General features: G+C 33.2%; 1 protein-coding gene across 2 annotated transcripts in view; it reads right to left on the reverse strand.

The window, feature by feature from the left end:
* Positions 1 to 16,811, reverse strand: part of LOC129755943 (uncharacterized) — a 53,468-nt gene extending 36,657 nt beyond the window's left edge. Inside the window, exons 1-2 of one of the 2 annotated variants that reach the window (XM_055752657.1) lie at positions 16,663 to 16,811; positions 7,139 to 7,703 (exon numbers count right to left, since the gene is read on the reverse strand). In XM_055752657.1, the coding sequence (XP_055608632.1) occupies positions 7,139 to 7,190 (52 nt within the window). In that variant the 5' untranslated portion in view covers positions 7,191 to 7,703; positions 16,663 to 16,811. Of the gene's footprint in view, positions 1 to 7,138; positions 7,704 to 16,525 lie in introns of both variants that reach the window. The other variant, XM_055752659.1, reaches the window with a different exon arrangement.
* Positions 16,812 to 20,881: the final 4,070 nt, after the last annotated feature.

A 20,881-nucleotide genomic window follows, 5' to 3' on the forward strand; every position in this document is an offset into this window, starting at 1 on the left:
ACAAAATTCAATAAGGACATGACTGCGACGGTCGTTTTCGTATTGATGAATGCCGCTCTAGGCTTCGAAGAAATGTCAAATGGCATTCTGACAGTTATCATCCCAGGTTATTGTAGGATAGATATGGAGGTAATGGAAGATTTGAAAATAAAATATACAAAATTTCAAATGAAATCAAATGTTCAGCAACACGTACCTTCTAAGAGCAAGTTCACTGGGGTTGAGAAAAAGTTATAGAAATTTTGACATTTTGAAAATTTTACCATTCTAAAATGTTTTCAAGACCTTTTGGCGTTGTATTTTTTTACAGCACTGTTTCTATTTCAGCCGTGTTTGATAGAAATATTGCTATTTTTGTATCACAGCATGCGAAACTACAACACGTGTTGTTAAAATATTTGAAGGCCACAGATCTTGAAAATGTTTCTGCATGGCAAAATTTTCAAAATGTGCTAAAAGTGACAAATTTTCTACCACTTTTTCCCAACACCAGTAATCTTGCTCTAATCAATGACGAACATGCAAATATAATGCGAGAATGGAGAAAACCCGACTACTTCGATTACAAAATATCTTCAACAAATCACGGTATCTTTCAACTATAAATACAACGGCACTTGTGCCAACCTGGTCATGTTGGGAAGAATGACAGCTTGATGTTAAATTCCTTGAAAAATAAAATAAAATAAAAACCAACCTGGTCATTCTTAATTCGCATATTGTAGTGTAAACATCGCTTCAGAAAAGGGCTTGTAATATAGCTCAGTTGGCAAGTCTGTTGTCTTCTGAGTCGATGTCCGCGAGTTCGAGCCCAATAGTAAACATCGACCACAGTTGTACAGGATAAGTTTTTCAATAACGATCCGCCAACTGCAATGTTGATAAAGTCACGAATGCCATAAGGATGGTAAAACGACTATAATCGAAACAAAAAAAATTGCACCAGAAAAGGACACTAGCATCGGCGAGAAGACAGCATCTAGGCTCGGAGAACCCTCAGATTACGACAGTTATAACAATCAAACTGAAGTTTAAAGAATATTTTCAATTTTTTGCTCAAACTCAGGTTTCACTGACAGTTAAGTCGTAGCAAAAAAAAATCATACCTTGCATACAATAGTCTGGAAGTCATAGCCAAAACAGCTTTGTGTGATATTTTTTTTGCGTAGAATCAGAGCAGACATTTTTCAAGCATCATAGTTGACATGGTTGCTGATTTTCCTTCATCGCCACGTTTCAAATCTCATTTGACTACTAGTCAAGCTTCAAAGGACTGAAAAAGCTTGACTATCGTCATGGATTTCTGTTCACGTGACGGATGTTATTTTTCAAACGACGGTCGTCAAGCAAGTTGACGGCGTCGGTTCAAAGCATTTTATGTAGGATTCGAAAAATTTTGTGTATTTGGATTGCTTATTGGGCGATTTGCCAGTGTCAAAAACAAATAAAATTCGGATTCAAAAAATACTACCAATTGCGGAATTACAATATTTTAAAGGAATTTTCATATAGATAATTATGAAGGACAATTTTTTTGCGCATAGTCGATATTGTCCTTCTAGTCCCTAGCAAATTCTCTTCGGTCGTGACAGTTGATGTTACGCTCGAAAATGTCCCGGTCCCGAACTATCCTGGACTGATCTCCAAAAACGGAAACGATGATCGTTGTTTTCAGTTTTTTTTAAGCCACGACCATAACGAAACTTGTGTTTTTCTGCGTCGTCTTAAGATTTTTTTTATCTAAACATTATTCCGTCACAGTCAAAAAGACGACGACGGGCTGAAGGCGACTATGATTATTCCGACGCTTCATTTGACTGAAGGTTGAGGCGAGATTGTTTGCTTGGTTACTCATTTGAAGGTGTCTGTTATGAATGCGACTGCTTTAACTTTTTCACAGTCACAGTTTTATGACTGATGACGGTGAATTTTGTATGCTCTGCGTAGAATTTAAACGCATACGGATTTGAGTTTCTACGCAAAATTGTTACATGACTCTGCTTTTTCTTCCTTTCAATACCTCGTATTAGGGGAAAGGTTTCCTAAATGGGCCTATCGGGTTAAATGACCCTACGGCTGTTTGATGAAATGGCTGAATAGACAGCTTATCTGACCAATGTATTTTGAGGGTGATACGCTTAGAACATAAGGCAAGAAAGAATTTTATGAATTTACAAACTCAAAAAAATTAAAAAAATCATACGAGGTTTTGATACATTTTGATGTAATATTTCGACTTTTAAAAATTATACGTAAAGAAGCTTAAAACAAAAACTAGGATGGTTTTTGTTTCTTACTCAAATGAACTTAAGAAATTAAACATATTTCAGCTTTTGTGGAGGTTTAATAATGATTATAAAGTGGAATAATAGAGTGTTTTTGTATGCCCCCATCATGTTTGTAAAATGCCTCCATCCTAAAATATCAGGTTAAATAGAATAAATAAATGATTTTTATCATTGAACCTTCAAATCTAAGCTCTGTTTAACATCTTAAGAGAGAATTGAAGATCCAAAAACAGATGTGATAAAGTTTTTCTCATGGATGAACTGCCTCCATAGTATGGCAACCCTAACTTTTGTTTTATTCCATAAAATTATAATATTCATAGATTTTTATCAAACTTCAGCTTTATCGTACGGAAATTATTACATTCTAGCAGTTTCAATGAAATTATACGGAAATATTGCCCAAATAACAAAAATTTTGTTCAAAACACAAATAGGCGCATTTAGCCCGCACGGTTTGAGGTTTGGAATTTTAGACAACACTTTTAATAAAATCGTTTTCTTGGAAACAGAAGAAAATTTTAACATAAAAATTACTCCAATGTATAGAAAACAGATGCCTGCACACGTGTATATAGTTTTTGTACACATATTTGATGTGATATTTGATTAAATCAGTGTTCTGCATAATAGGCGCATATAGCCCGCTCCTCCCCTATGTCTGATTTGCAAATTTTATTTTATTTATCAAACTATTTCCTTGAAAAATTCAACCGAAAAGGAGCCTAATCATTTCTTTTGAAGATATTTTTTTCATCAGAAGGTCATAAAATCAATTTAAAAGAAAAACGCCTTAAGGGCTCTTCCTTCTCTCCCACCCACTTTTCTCGCGTCATCAACATTGGATAACAATATATTTGACAGCTTAAATGAAAATAAATTTATCTCAGAAGCAAGCCTAAAAATCAATTTTCCTAGAATTTTGCCTAGTGCGACATTTATGCCGAGAAACATCAAACATAGAGACAACCATATTGAGGAAAATTTGGCATAAGTTCAGAACAAAGTATGCTTGTTTATGTTTTCATTCGAAAGTTTACACTATAAGAGGCAGATTCCAGTAAAAAAGTGAAAATTACCCAAAAGTTACATGGGACTTTTTGCGTGGAACGCCAGATCAATGCTCTATTTTCTTTGTTGATGCAATAGCATAGCATAGCAGGGTGACCACACACATCTTGCATTGGCTGATACACGAGGTAAAACTGATAATCAAGGACAACGCAAGATGCCAAAATGAGTATCTGGATTCAATATTCAATTCAAGTGCTGCTTTTGAAGATCAGTGTGGTACCATGATGCACACCGTGACAAGTCAATGTTATCATAGAAGGGATTATCTGAAACAGCAAAAATAACTTTTCAGGTGCAGAGAACTCATACGACCCATAAAGCGGTTTCAGAAAGGTTTTGGAAGGGATGTTTAAGTGGGAAATCCTACATGACAAATAGGATTGACGAAATAGGTTTAAATTGATTAAAATAAAATCTCACCAAAGTCCATTCATAGGCGATGAGGGAAGGAGGCAGCATGGATTGATTTGTATTTGATGGTCCTGTTGTACTAATGGTGACCATCCCTGCACCTTCCAGTCACTGTTGCTTAATAATCCAGCAAGTGCTTATGAATCACTTTTTGGGATTAGAGTGCTTCTTATTTAAGTTAACTTCCCGACAAATTTACTTCCCCACAACATCACCAAACACAATTCCAAAAATAAACTACTGCCCCAACTATTTCAGCCGCATCATAACGAATCACATGAGCGCATCATATTTCTTCGCTTAATAGCATTTTATTAATTTGACCAACAAAATCCAGAACTTCTAATTAATAGGATACGAATTCTAGGCCCACAAAACTTTATTTTCTTCTTGCCCGGCTGAAGCTTCCTCCAGTAGAACAAACAGGCTGTTCAACACATTCTCTAATACAAAATTGAGACAGCAGGTGAACCAAAACCACAAGATCACCGATTTTTGGTTTTAAATCATTCAACACACATCCGTCTAGGCGTTTAACACATTTTTTAAAGATTTCTCACAAAATTCATATAGAAATTATGAAATTATTGTTTATTTTCACTGGAACGATTAAAAAAACACGTGCGATGCCAGCAGATCAACGCCTACTTCTCCTTAAATTTTCTTTGTTTATGCAATGTACAGAAAACGTATATAAGCGTATATATGACCTCACTGTATTCGACACTTCGCGATTCCTCTTTTGATTTCTTATTTTCCAATTACACAGGCTGAGGAAATAAAGCAAATATTTGGGTCCTCATCTAAATCTCGTTCACACGTTTTTAGCAATACTTCTCTCTCAGCCCAATTTTGGGATTAAAAAATGAAAATGGAAATTAGTTGTTAGGAAATGTTGAGAAATAATGAAAAATCCATCATTTTGTTTGTTTATCCAGCTGACAACATAAATATTGGAATAAATGGATTTAAACATAGAAGTTAAACTTACCTAGACGTTATTTTTATTCCTCGAAAAAATAACATATTGAAAAAATTTAGAATAAATCCGCCTTTTCTTTCAGTTTGTTTACCGGAGAATTTTCCTATATTGGATTCTTCTGTCCCTGAATAGTGGTGTCGTACAAGTATGTGCATTTGTTTTCAGCTTCCGGTCAAAACAATACAAAAAACTTCAATCAATTCGGTACGACCATGCATTCGATGTGATTTTAAGCGCTGGATATATATATTCTGGATATTCAATGCAAAGCTGGTTGCTCCAGAAGAAATGTGCTGAAAACAGTGTTTGATAAACATGTTAAAACATTTAAAAAAACAAACCGTCTTTCTGAAATTTTTTTTAGAATTCTCAACTTTCTTTTCATTCCTGGAGAGATTACCGTTAAAAACCAAAAAATGCACTAAATTTAGTTCTCAAAATAGAACTTTTTTTTGCTATCCTGAAACTGAGTTTTGAGTTATTTTTCTTGACCGTGCAGCTTCACGAACAATTTCCCCGCATCCCATTTCTCGTTCATAAAATTTTGTTAACAGGACGTGCGAACTGTCACCACAAAAGAAAAATATGTCATCGTGAATCTACCCATCTACCCATAGGTGGTTCAGGGTTTCTTTTAGATTAGCTGGGGAACTTAATCAAAGAATATGTTTGCCAAATAATTTCCATTTGTTGATTCGTCAGAATATCAATGTCTATTAGCAAATTGAATGACAAGAAATTTCAGTAAAAATTATGAGGATGTTATAATAAGAATATTAGCTAGTTTTTATTTTTAAATTCGATGAACTTAAGCTGAAACTGTCTTTATCATTTCTTGCAATAGGAGAATAGTAGAATATAATGCGAAATATTATTTCATACTTGTCAAAAGTTTCTCTTAACTATATCCTTGTGCCCAAACCTGAAAACCAATTTTTTTTTTACGCTAGAATGCAGAGGTGACCTCGGTCCTAAAGCACAATATTCATCATTGATTCTATTCTCTTTCTTCCAACCTATCTATTGACTACTAAGACGTGGCCGGCGCTGTTATTTGCGATAAAAAAAGAGAGAGAACATCAGTTCTGTTCACTGAGAATGGTTTGCTAGTCCCAAGCACCATTCATTTGTATGTTTGTATGTTGTATGTTGGTTATCCACCATGGGGGCACGGATTCACCGCTGTTTCTGTTTAAGTATGAGCTTGATGTTTTTTCTAAGAAAATTTTAGTGTGATCAATATTGCCCCGATTATCAATGTAATTTCAGTTTACGGCAATCGTCATTGAGTAGTTATCTGATTATAAATTATTTCAACATTTCTGCATAACACGAGCATAACTTTTTAAATAGATGATGGCCTGGCCTCCGTCGTACAATTTCAATATTAATTCATGTAATGTAAAACTTCCCAACGAAAACTTCTATTACACAAAGCATACAAATTTACATTTTTTAGAGGTGCAGTGAACTTAACTGATTTAGACTCCTTTTTCAAAATAACTTTGGAAAACGGGCAAGAATTAATTTTTTTTCAAATTGTGCAATTTTTAGTCAAAACTGTTAAAGGTAAAAAAGATTTGGAAATTACAAGTTTTAATTCAATTATCAACTTTCCCGAAGATCATGTGTAATAAGTTCGATTTCAGAGAAAAAAAATAATAGAAGATTTTAAATGTTTTATATTTCCCAATTTTGCAGAAATTTTAACTCAAATTGATATTTCTTTAACCGTAAGTCCAATTGTTTTTCAGTCTTCAACAAACTTTTTAAATGAATTATAATTTTTAGCATCAAATGGTCGAAGACTTTATTCAGCGGTATCAAAAATAGTTGTAATTTTTAAATTTCTATGAATTGTAGAATTTAATTTTTTCAAAGCAATTTTCTTCTGAATCTATTATATCTAGGCAAAATGTGAATCCTCCATAAAAAGATTCAAAATCAGTTTTTGTTGTAGATTTGTTAGTTCATCAGTTATCCATGATCGATTTTACTCACAGTCGATAAATTTCGAAATTTACACGCGCCATATCACGAAAATAAGAGCTGATAGACAAAATCTGGCAAACGATTCGAATTCAGGACCCAAAATCTTATTAAAATAGATATTAAAGTAAAAAAAAAGTTTGTTATTGATTGAATGTAATACTTTTAACAAAAGTTCTGCTTTGAATAGCTAAATGCATTGAAATTCTAGAACCACGCAGAGCAAAAAAACCCATTCCCAAAGCAAATCTATCAAAATGCGGTAAGTAATAAGATTCAAGCTGACGGTCCATTTCAAATCGTTTGTGAAATGATCCGACAACCAAAACCGTCTACGATGATGATAAGGGAAAGAGATGTAAGGTAGGTATATCTAAGTATTATTTCCACTCACCTGTCAGCAGAATGATACGAAGAAGCACTAGAAAAACAATTTCCACCAGCATCGTTTCGTTCCGGGAAGGGCGTCCTTCTTCGTTTGGTTTTTTCAACTTTGCTGAAGACTAACTTGCGTCAAAGTGATATTTTTTCTTCTTCGACACCGTTTTCCCCCACTTCTCACTTGTACCAGGCGTCAAGACAAATCAAACCGATTTTGCGATATCTAAATTCAACACAACTCTCTCGAACTCGAGTCTACACAGCTACACATCATCTTCAGATCCGGATTCCTTCGCCGAACATCAACGGAGTTACAGAAGCCGTTTCCGGTGCTCCATTCCCACACTTTCCGGCTTAGACTCTTTCGATTTTTTTGTTGTTGCTTTTTTTTCGCAACCCTTGGCTGGCCTACCGGAAGCCACACCAATTCCACCCACTTTGCTGCCAGACAGACCGTAAAATCACTCGCTCGCTACTACCTACTACTCCTGGTTGGCCACCAGAGAGCGCGTTCTTCTTATTTTGATTATTCCACCGCAAACACTTTTAAAGCTTTTCCGAATGGAAGCTAGCCGCCTCTGAAAAATGTAAGAAGAGCAGACTACTGAAATTTTTTCAAGGTGTGAGGCGAGTATTAAAATAAATCGTGTTTCACTTCCAGGAATCGTTTTTTCCGACCACCTTTTTTGGCACGCTTTTTGTCCTCCACATCCCCCCTAGATCAAACATTATGCTTCACCACACAGCGTCCACGAAACATCGGAATCACGGAACAGTCCAGTACAGTTCATTCATTCGCCCGTCTCAGTCCCAACATTTGCTGTGCGGGGAATCGTTTTACATGAGCTTTCCCCACCACTCTCATACAAGAATTGTCTTCCCATCCCAGCTAAACCAAAGAGTAAGATACTATACACTTAAACATACACTGCTTCCGAGTGAATCACTGCAATACACTTCCTGTTCCTGGTCCGGTTGGTAGGGAGTTTGTAGGGAGACTAAACAAAACAAACCCATAACCGGTTTGGGGACGACGTGGGTGGAGTGCTCCTCTGATTGCAATTGGAGCATTATGTTTATGTTAAGCTTTTCATATTTGATTTGATGGGCAAGAGGTTGGGTTTCTCCTCTGTTTTTCTCACTAGCTAGCTGATGGGATTCGCACAAATTCATATGATGGTGATACTCGAGAGACCCCTCAGTTATTGTTTTAGTTTGCTTGCAAACCAAATAAAGCGATATTCATATTCTTAACTGGTTTCATATCAAGCAGCAAGAAACTTATTTGGAAAGATTACAACATGATATGCTACAACAATGAAGATTTTATTAGAAATGGTACCTACTTGTTTATACTTCTATTGTATTAAAAGGCATTAAAACTAGAAATATTTCAATTTGATTTCAAGCAGCAAAAATGTTTACAAAAAACTTAAGCATACCATAAGCTTTTTAAAATGCTGAAACATCAGAAACAATGCCTGCAAACTGCGCTAGATTACTTTTAGAAAGCAATCTGAATTATTTAAACTTCGAGTCATCGCCTTCGATGTGATTTGTCAGCAAATGGTGTTGTTTTATACTAGATTTATAATAACAAAAAAATCTTAATTCTGTAAACATATAAACATGATCATGATAAAATTATTTATATAACTAATTAGATAACCATCAACTGGGGGAACTTTGATCACTTTCTTCAATCACTTTAAAATATTTTCGAAGAGGTTTTTTTTTTTCGTAACACCTTAATCTTTTTTCAAAGATTTTTAACGGCTTACGGCGGTCTTGGATTTTAAAAGTAAAAACGACTGTTTTTTACTTCTACTTTTCGATCCTTAAGGGCTTAAATTTGTAGCTAATTTGGTGAAAATCGCTTTCAAATTTTGTTGATTCTTACCGATAAAGTGGTGTTTTCTTGTTGGGTTAAATTCGGCTTATCTTGAACTGCATTGGGTTTCTGTGTTGGATTATGTTGGTTATAATTTGGTGTTTTAAAGTTTGGTGAGACAAACTTTTGACGGATTTTCGTAGAATATTCTTTTGTCTGTTGAATATTGGGTGTTATACAATTTTCTGCATCACAACTATGCACTGAGAATTGTTTTGGTTTTGGAAAATTGTAAAGCATCCAATATTCTACGAAAATTCGTCAACAGTAAGTCTTACCAAACTTTAAGCAGAAGCAGAATCAAACTTAACACGAAAACGACACTTTATCGGTTAGAAACAACAAAATTTGAAATCGATTTTCGCTAAATTAGCAATAAATTTTAGCCCTTAATGAAGATCCAGTAAGGATCGAAACGTTGCACAGTGGTCAAAAATTCGAAAAATGTGACCGTTGCTTATAACTTTTTCAGTTCACATTTTAGGTTATTGATATCTTTGTAGAAGTTTGTAAGTATAGCCAGCTCTATAATAAAAAAAACATTTTATTTTCTTATTAATCCCCCAACAAGTGAGATATAATTTCTAACTTCTCTATTCAAGGTTTTAGCTTTTTTTTGTTTTCGACAAACTTGTTTAAAATCAATATTTATACAACTTGTATTCAGATGTCAAGTTTCTAAAATAATTATTCTAAAAAAAAAGCGTGTTTACTCGAAATCATCTTTTCTGCACTTAAACTTAAACCTTTTTGGCTCCAAGTACCTCAAATAATTAAAAACTGGGATTTATATTTCATGTTAAATTTTATGTAATGTAAAATTTGTCCAAATGCGTTGTATAACTTTCTTTATAATAACGCAGCCTTGATAAAAACCATGCGTTTCCTCATTCGGGTGAATTTGCTATAATATTACTTGATTTTTGCATGGAACGATATGTAGCAGTATCGTTTCACGAACACACAACAAACGATCGACTGGTAACAAGCAGGTTCGACTTGATGCTCCAAGAAAACACTGTTGCAAATCTGCACCGCAAAAAAAAAGTGAATCCTAAACAACAATGAAATTGAAAATCTTTTATATTACATGACGTAGAACGCGATTAATAAATGTAAATTTACACATTTAAAAAACTTGAATACTTGGATCGCGATTATTTGAAGTATATTTACATCACATATGATGTAAATAAAAAGAAGCATCACAGAGGAGAGATAAGGGAATAACGAGCACCCGGGGCATAGTAAGCACTCCTCTTTTCCACGAAAGTACGTTTTTTTTTTTAAATATTCACTAGTAACAGTTTTGTAGTGTCTATGGTATTAATTTTTCAGCAAAAAAAGAGATCTTCTTATCATCTTTACAGAAATATTTAAGAAGAACCAACAAAGTTCTCAAATTCTATAATTTTTGAGCACCGGAAAATAAGTTCTTATGATCGTTAAATCATCTTAATCTATAAGATACACACTGCAACATGATGTAGGGGAGATAAGAGCTTATTGGCCACCTTGAGAAGGACGTTAATTTTACTTTATAAAACAGCTATAAATTGTGAGGTACTTCATTGTTTCGTGTTCAGACAATAAAAAAAGTTTACTTCCTATCGGATTAAACTTGAAAAAAGGAAATAAAAACGTGGAAAATGAATTAATTTTTTTTTCCAAAGGTTCAGTAACTGTAGGGGCATAATGAGAACCCTCCCTGAATGGTAAATGAAAAAAATCACCTCGACCAGGATTCGAACTCGAGTCCACTGATTACTTCTCAGACACCTAACCAATAGGCCAAATCGTCAGATGAAACAAGTCAAGCTATAGCTCTATAATTCTGTTGACTTTATTGAGTTGAATTCGCTGTTAGATTCTACGGTAGAAAATGCTCATCGTGCTCCGATTAATGATGCTTATACTGTCCCAGTGAAGGTTCTCATTATGCCCCTACAGCAGGCATGTCAAACTGGGGGGCCTTGGTCAATGCGGCCCGCGTAGCCTCGTCTTAAATTATCACAAAATTCCCTACTACAAAGAAGTACGCTGGCTTTCCTCCCACAAAATATTTAAAAAGATTTTTTTTTGCTACCAGAGGAAATAATATAATTTTATGAAATGAAAGATTTTTAATGCGGCCCGCACACTTAAACGAGTTTGACATGCCTGCCCTACAGTGACTGATTTTCAGCTTCACGCAAAAAAAAAAATTAAAATGTATTTTTAAACGTTTTTATCTACTTTTTCAAGTTTAAGCTCGTTGGGAAGTAGATTTTTCTTGTGTCTGAACACGAAACAATGAAGTTACTCACAAATTATAGCTGTTTTTTATGGTTAAATGAGCGTCCTTCTTAAGGTGGCCATTATGCCCTTATCTCCCTTATAGCAGAATTTTCAGTGCGATTTATATATTACGCGTTCAAAATATTTTACATGTCCTACAAATTTTACACGTCTGTTGAACTTTACAGACGTGTAATCTTCAATTCGCACTGAAAATTCAATCATATGTGATGCTTCTTTTTCGTTACACTATTTATGTGATGTAATTTTACAATTTTTTTAAGCCACACCAAATTTTGAACAGAACTGAAATCTCTTAAAATTTTACGACATGGAATGTTTTATTTGATATCGAATTTGAATTCTTTTAATATTTCAACACACTTAACGAGATATTGACATGTTAAAATACAAATTACATCACATGTGATGCTAATTAACAGATATTTTTAGTAATGTGTAGAGGTCGTTGATTTAAAGAAAATCATGAATATTTTGAATGACTTTTTAATCATTGACATGCTTGGACATAAGGCTAATGGCTAGAAATTGATAAAATAATGATTCAAATATTCAATAGGATTAATGAGCTTGAAAGGTTTCATTGTTATGGTCATGTAAATTTGTAATGGCATATATTTCTTCTCGGGTTCGGAACCTTCTAAACGATCAAAATTAATTCCAGACAAATGGAAAACCATAGACATTTAATGCCTCCACAACATTTTCATATTTTTTGATTATCTTTCATATTTTTGAGAGAAAAAAAATTAATTTATCCACCTGGAAGGGAAGATAAAAAATGATTTATCTCAATAATTAGTTCAGAGACTTGTTGTCTTCACAAAAGTTGTAGATCTTAGATAGATCGAAGATCGAAAACATCATCAAGTTATTTTTCTTCGAATTTTAAGTGTTTTTAAAAGAAAACACTAATTATATTGATTGCTAGTTTGGAAAAAATCTATCCAAAGCTAATGTTTAATGTATATATTAATAGAAAGCCAAAGATGGATAGCCGGAATTTGTTCTTTTGTCATCCCCCCTCAACCCCTTCGAAATTCCTAAAAATCCCGAAGGGGGGAATAAACAAACTTTGATGTATTTTATAGAATTTTCGAAAAGTTTAAACACCCGAAAGATTACAAGAGCAATAAACAAATTGTGGAAGGTGAGAGTTTTATCACCTTTAATATTTTTGGTTTGATTGAATTTATCGAAAAAAATTACTTGATTTATAGGTTTTTTGCAATGAAGTAGTATGAAACTTTGTTGCATACAAGTTTTTGTGTAATTTATTCCAATTGATTAGTTTTTACCATTGAATTGATTTTTTTGCGTTATTCTCTGAGTTTCTAAAGACCAACAGTTTTACGGTTTTGCATTTATATTCAAATCCTGAAGTCTAATCACTGTGAAAACTCAGTTTTTGTCGTCTTTAAATTTTTTTTATTTATTTTATTTTGTTCAACTTTAAAGCTTTAAAGCTAAAGTTTTGACTTTAATTTGCATTATTTAAATCAAATAAAACTGAATATCAAAGACTGACTTGTAGCAATCAACAAGAAAATATCCGTGTTATATTTTTAGTAACAAGATTTAATGTATAATATTTCCCTTTACTTATTTTCTCATATTCAAACGAACAAAATAATACAAGTTTGTCTAAAGGTAGTGTTGTTTGAACCTGCGCCTGTTTTTTCTTCTATACGGATAAACTGAAATAATTGAATTTTTCCGAGGTCGTATTAGGAGGGAGGAGGCAATTGCCTGAGTCCTCCCCCGCTTAGAGGGCCCAGGAGGAAATTTAAAGTTTGAACATTATTTTAATAAAACTTGAAAACTAGGAAAGAAAATGAAAAACCGAATAAAAAAGTTTTTTATAAAAGGTGAGGGGGCCCCTTGAAATTATATATCGAATTGTTTAAAACTTATATAAATTTAGGGGGCCCTGTAGCACTGCAGAACTTTTCCCGCATTATTTTTTTTTTTTTTTTGGCTGAACAAATAAGCACAAATTTTAACTATACCAGGCAACATCTGGCCATTTGATCTCAAATTTATCAAAATAGAATGCCGACAAATCTAAGCAGTGTGATAATTCAAAAACAAAAATCTATAAAAAAGTAACTAAACCACTAAAATTTAGTAACTAAACCACTTAAATTTTCATTGTAAAGGCATTGGGGTTCACTTTGTTAGTATAAGTATAAGTATAAATAGTACAAAATTAATATTAGTTTTTCGTTTATTATTGAAATTTGCATTGATTTATACACTCTGCACCCTTTTAAATTTTGAAAAAAAAAACTGTAGTTGATTAAATAGCATCAACCGACAAAATTTAGTTCCACTATTGAATATTTATTCCAATTTGAATCTTAGATTTGAAATTCTCGTAGAAAATTTTCAAACTAATTTCATACTTTTGATTCTGATGACTTTTTTCTAAAAATTAATCTCTTCCAAAGGACATACTCTGACTTCAGCACATCAAGAGAATGGTAATCATTTATTATCAAAAAAAAAACGCTCTTATAGTTGCAAATTTCATTGGGCTTCCTCTAATCATGGATATTTTTTTATTTTTAATCTCATATTTTTCGAGATCAATGATTCTGTGTCTTGAAAATTTCATTTCCGTTTTGAACAATTGTTTTTTACTTTTATCATATTCAGAAGTGCTTTACTCAAATGCTTCATTTTAACATTTTATTTAATAAACAAATAACATATATTTAATTTTAGACTTTGTCTATCTCGGCTCACTGGTGACCGCAGACAATGACACCAGCCGTGAGATCCGGAGGCGAATTATCAGCGGAAGTCGTGCCTACTATGGACTCCACAAGCAACTGCGGTCGAGAAGACTTAGCCCTCGCACGAAGTGTAACCTGTATATGACGCTCATTAGACCGGTTGTTCTCTACGGGCACGAGACATGGATATTGCTCGAGGAGGACCTGCGTACACTCGGAGTATTCGAGCGACGAGTGTTAAGAACCATCTTTGGCGGCGTACAGGAGAACGGAGTGTGGAGGCGAAGGATGAACCACGAGCTCGCGCGCCTCTACGGCGAACCCAGTATCCAGAAGGTGGTGAAGGCTGGCCGGATACGCTGGGCGGGACATGTTGCGAGAATGCCGGACGACTGTCCTGCAAAACAGGTGTTCGCTACGAATCCGGTAGGAACAAGACGAGCGGGGGCGCAACGAGCGAGGTGGTTAGACCAAGTGGAGCGTGATCTGGCGAACGTGGGGTGCCCGAGAAATTGGAGAACGGTTGCTATGAACCGAGTGAATTTTAGGAATTATGTTCGTCAAGTTATGTCGTGAGACGGAATACTATGTAAATAAATAAAAATAATATTTAATTTTAAGTTTTAATCCGAATTATATTTAAAAATGTCAACACTCTACATGAACACGATATTTTTAATGTTTTGGAGAAACGAAAGTGAAATGGACATTTGAATTTGAACTATAAATTTCACAATTCCTGCTTTCCCTTGTTGTTATTTTGATTCTGAATTTTGTATTTGAATTGCATTTGGAATTTGATAGTTAAATGTTTGACTTTTAATTGTGAGTCTGAACAAACTCCGGTATAAGGTTTAGAATTTCACTGATTAACTGTCTGTATCTCCTTGTATTTTTCCTTTATTTTGGCTTTAACTGTGTTGATTTATTTTTAATTTTTTTTATTCTTCTAAGATTCTTTGGCTGAAATCTTAATGTAACTTCCAAACAGTCCTGAGGGTAACATTCATTCTGCTTTCGATGAAGCTCATACCAAGTGTTTGATAATTAAATGAAAAGAGTTTAAATATCTTTAAAAAAAATTTCTCACCCAAGGTTTTTTGGGTGGTGATTCTGTTATTTAAAAAATTGTGAATTGAATTTTGTCGTTTAACATCTCTAATCTAATAATTAATTCTTCCGAAATTTTTGCAGGTAATGAATTAAAAATTGTTGTTTGAAGATATCAGGCAAAATGGTTTTTTAAAGGCAATTTAACAAACTTTTCACGGTTTCTTGAATGTTTAAAAAAATATGTGTTCTCTGGGACAGCATATGAAAAAAAAATCACAGAAATCGCTCCGGGCCGTCGATGGCTTAATCTAGCCCTACCTACATCACATATTCTACAAATAACATACATTAAACGATTCAGTTTCAATAGTTGTTATTTTGTCTTTTATCAAAGCAAAACTCTTTCATTCAATGTACTATCGAGGATTCTATTTAAGTCAACAAACTCGCTCTGGCTTAGTTCAAGTTGATTGAAACAAATCTACTTCAACACCACACCGACACAGTTGGCATCATTCATTCTTATATCCCAGTAAGGGCAGTTCATTCACCAACTAAGCCTTCCTCAGCCCACACGCGGCCCAAACAATTCCATTGAGAGTCGCCCGTTTGTTGACAGGCAAAAACCTAGTCTGTTCGACACCCACTAATCCCAAATCCTTTCACGTTTCACTGAGATTGTAACGGATTTCAGGATCCAGTTTAGTATAGGATAGCTCGTTGTTCGTGCACTTAGAGAAGAGTTGAATTTAGTTCTCATACTCAGCACAGTTGAGTCATTCAAACGGCATCGAATCGTCGAAACAGGTACCGAAGCAAAAAGCGGAAGCGAATAAACTGTGTTACCCAAAACTAATCACAAAGGCAAACAACGATGACGACGACTTTCGTTGTCGTCGTCCGAATTGCGAGACGAGTCCCATGTAGTAGGGGAGAGTGAGGTTTACGGAACCACCTGGATGGATTCAGTTTCCGGTGTCCATGGTCGATTCAATTCCTACTATGGGTGGGCGCTATAAAGTTTCACATTCCACCCACAGATTCCTCAAATGGTTTGAATAGATGGGAAAAAATGTCTCTCATCAAGTGGCTCCTCCATTTGCCAGCTCAGGTGTTCATTCACTTAAGACCACCTACACCACACACCGGTTTTCCTCCCCTGAAATCCCCTAACCTAACCAGACTTTCTTCTCATGTTACAGTGCTTCGGCAGAAGAGATCCTTCATTAGCTTTAATTAAATGTGTCCTCTCCGCGAGCGTTTGTTGTAGGATTCTGCTCCAAGGAAGCAGAGTTTGTCACGGTCGCCAAATTGTAAGTATCCAGGGCCAGTTTCCAGAGTTTCCGGAAGCAAGTTTTTGTCCTACAACTTCGTTGCTCAACGAACGAATGAAGAAAGTCAACAAAACTATCCGGTTCACCTTTTACTTGTTTTTTGCTACCCTCTGTGCTGTGTAGTTGTTCTACATTTCGGGAAACTTTTTGCTTCCCTCCGATTTCTTTTCGATCCGGAAAAAGGGTCAACTGAGGCTACTATTCCGGAAAATCTTCTGCTCACCGGAGTTTTTTTTTCTTCTACCAGCAACACTATTCTGAACTCCTCGAAAACAACACAAAAACTTCGACGGCCGATTTGACCGCGTTTTGGAGGCGCGCCAAAACGAAAAACAGGAACTAACTCCTAGCAACATCCACCGACATCGAACGCCCGATCGAAACTGACTGTTTTCCGAATGAAAAGCTTTCAATTTTGACAGGCTCCTCGACACTTAATAGGTTTCGTAGCCCATTCGGGAAACTCAGCTGGATTGAACGAAGATTTTCCAACCCCAGAGAATGGCGAGCACGAGCATTGACGTTGGGAAATTGTGCACTCGAGAACCGCTCGAAATGAGACGGTTGAGCGTTTTTGAGTTTGGGGATGAGTCGAGCAGAAAATAAGTAAGTGAGTAAAGGTGAGACAGTGAGGAAAAGCGCTTGAGGGATTCTCGTGAGTGTCTTGCTGATGTTTGAGGAACTCAGACAGAATACAAAAGTATATTTTTTAAGAATATAGTTTTGAATTACGAACTAGTAGGTTTGGATTGATTTGAAAGCATTGAATTTGAATCAATTCATTTCAACCGTTTGAGTTTTAATTTATAATATCAAATTCATTACATCACACAAAGACTTGAAACGTTTTGAAGAAATTATTTGTTTTTTTTTTTTAATTTCAAATATTGTTATAAGCAGTGTATTATAGGAAGATTTGTTTAACCAAAATTATGTATATCTAGCATGAACTCTTGCCTCACATTTATCTCTCTTGTTTCTCTATCACCACCAGCGATACCAAATTAATATCGGTATAATCAAGCCCGAAAAATCGGTATTCGGTATGAAAATTCCAAAAATCGGTATGAATACTAAATTTTTTTCGAATCTTTCAACACCATGTTTATTGAAAGAATATTTCTTAAAAATGCTATTTTGCTGATATCGCGATTTATAGACATGATAAGTTTTCTGTTGAAAAAAAAACACCCTTTGCGTCTATATTGTGTTATACTAAGATTGCTAGAATTTGTTTCCAGGCGTATCCAGGCCGGGAAAATCCGGGTTATTTTATCGTTAAACCGGGCAAAATCTGAGCATTTCATTCTAAAATGTTCAACCCAAAATCCGGGAAATATCCTGGCGAAATTGGTTGAAAACACAGAATAATTCAGTAAAAATCAAAATGAATACACATGAAATATTTTTTATATTTCTGCAAACCACATCAGCATATTTTAAATTATATTTCAGGCTTCCAAAAACATGTTATGATTATGTCATTTTTAGTTTTTTGTTACATTATACAAATAAATTGAATCTGGGCAAAATCCTGGCTTTTCCAAACGGAAACCGGGCAACCGTTCCGTATCGGACTTTTCCCAAATTTTATGTCAACTAAGCGGGCCAGTCCAGTGAAATCCGGCATCTGACAACCTTATGTTATACAATCTAAACACTGTTATAATTTAATATGTTTTTGCTACTTAATCCTTTATACTGAATATTACACAGGGGAACAGCATTTCTCGTGCTGATTTTGAATCAATTTATTATCCTTCATTCAAACGTTGATTCAGATCTTGGTGGATGTTCTTGTTTCAAAAATACAACGTTGAGAAAAAAATATTTCCTACAATTTTAAAAAAATGGAATAGATAAGATTACAACTAATTACAAGATTACATCATTCAAGAAACTGATGATTGACCTGAGGCAATCAATTATGAATATAAATGATTCAACTGTAATGGTATAATTGATTTAACTGTATATATGAAAGATTCAACTACAATTGTATGATTGATTTTAGGCATTCAACTATAACTATAATGGATTCAATTATATATTCCTAGTTGGCTTCTCACATTTAACTAGATTTATGATAGATTCATCTGTAATGAAATGATTGATTCAACTGTCAATAAGATGGAATCCACTACAATTGTATGATTTATTTAATGCATTCAACTATAAATATAATAGATTCAACTATACATTCCTGATTGACCTCTCACATCGTACACTCAAATTGAGTCTGAAACCAATATTACAATTTCCTGAACAATGAATCAAGGAACGTTGAAAAATGAAAGATTCGAAACTTGAATCCTAGTTTGAAATTATTTAATTGTTTGTCAGTTATGTCATTTTTGTCATTTTTGTCATTTTTTTTATTCTTGTCATTTTTGTCATTCTTGTCATTTTTGTCATTTTTGTCATTTTTGTCATTTTTGTCATTTTTGTCATTTTTGTCATTTTTGTCATTTTTGTCATTTTTGTCATTTTTGTCATTTTTGTCATTTTTGTCATTTTTGTCATTTTTGTCATTTTTGTCATTTTTGTCATTTTTGTCATTTTTGTCATTTTTGTCATTTTTGTCATTTTTGTCATTTTTGTCATTTTTGTCATTTTTGTCATTTTTGTCATTTTTGTCATTTTTGTCATTTTTGTCATTTTTGTCATTTTTGTCATTTTTGTCATTTTTGTCATTTTTGTCTTTTTTGTCATTTTTGTCATTTTTGTCATTTTTGTCATTTTTGTCATTTTTGTCATTTTTGTCATTTTTGTCATTTTTGTCATTTTTGTCATTTTTGTCATTTTTGTCATTTTTTGTCATTTTTGTCATTTTTGTCATTTTTGTCATTTTTGTCATTTTTGATATTTTTGTTATTTTTGTCATTTTTGTCATTTTTGTCATTTTTGTCATTTTTGTCATTTTTGTCATTTTTGTCATTTTTGTCATTTTTGTCATTTTTGTCATTTTTGTCATTTTTGTCATTTTTGTCATTTTTGTCATTTTTGTCATTTTTGTTATTTTTGTTATTTTTGTCATTTTTGTCATTTTTGTCATTTTTGTAATATTTGTGAATTTTGTCATTTTTGTTATTTTTGTCATTTTTGTCATTTTTGTCATTTTTGTCATTTTTGTCATTTTTGTCATTTTTGTCATTTTTGTCATTTTTGTCATTTTTGTCATTTTTGTCATTTTTGTCATTTTTGTCATTTTTGTCATTTTTGTCATTTTTGTCATTTTTGTCATTTTTGTCATTTTTGTCATTTTTGTCATTTTTGTCATTTTTGTCATTTTTGTCATTTTTGTCATTTTTGTCATTTTTGTCATTTTTGTCATTTTTGTCATTTTTGTCATTTTTGTCATTTTTGTCATTTTTGTCATTTTTGTCATTTTTGTCATTTTTGTCATTTTTGTCATTTTTGTCATTTTTGTCATTTTTGTCATTTTTGTCATTTTTGTCATTTTTGTCATTTTTGTCATTTTTGTCATTTTTGTCATTTTTGTCATTTTTGTCATTTTTGTCATTTTTGTCATTTTTGTCATTTTTGTCATTTTTGTCATTTTTGTCATTTTTGTCATTTTTGTCATTTTTGTCATTTTTGTCATTTTTGTCATTTTTGTCATTTTTGTCATTTTTGTCATTTTTGTCATTTTTGTCATTTTTGTCATTTTTGTCATTTTTGTCATTTTTGTCATTTTTGTCATTTTTGTCATTTTTGTCATTTTTGTCATTTTTGTCATTTTTGTCATTTTTGTCATTTTTGTCATTTTTGTCATTTTTGTCATTTTTGTCATTTTTGTCATTTTTGTCATTTTTGTCATTTTTGTCATTTTTGTCATTTTTGTCATTTTTGTCATTTTTGTCATTTTTGTCATTTTTTTCATTTTTGTCATGTTTGTCATTTTTGTCATTTTTGTCATTTTTGTCATTTTTGTCATTTTTGTCATTTTTGTCATTTTTGTCATTTTTGTCATTTTTGTCATTTTTGTCATTTTTGTCATTTTTGTCATTTTTGTCATTTTTGTCATTTTTGTCATTTTTGTCATTTTGGTCATTTTTGTCATTTTTGTCATTTTTGTCATTTTTGTCATTTTTGTCATTTTTGTCATTTTTGTCATTTTTGTCATTTTTGTCATTTTTGTCATTTTTGTCATTTTTGTCATTTTTGTCATTTTTGTCATTTTTGTAATTTTTGTCATTTTTGTCATTTTTGTCATTTTTGTCATTTTTGTCATTTTTGTCATTTTTGTCATTTTTGTCATTTTTGTCATTTTTGTCATTTTTGTCATTTTTGGCATTTTTGTCATTTTTGTCATTTTTGTCATTTTTGTCATTTTTGTCATTTTTGTCATTTTTGTCATTTTTGTCATTTTTGTCATTTTTGTCATTTTTGTCATTTTTGTCATTTTTGTCATTTTTGTCATTTTTGTCATTTTTGTCATT

The sequence above is a fragment of the Uranotaenia lowii genome, chromosome 3, assembly GCF_029784155.1.
Source record: "Uranotaenia lowii strain MFRU-FL chromosome 3, ASM2978415v1, whole genome shotgun sequence".
Classification (NCBI taxonomy): domain Eukaryota; kingdom Metazoa; phylum Arthropoda; class Insecta; order Diptera; family Culicidae; genus Uranotaenia; species Uranotaenia lowii.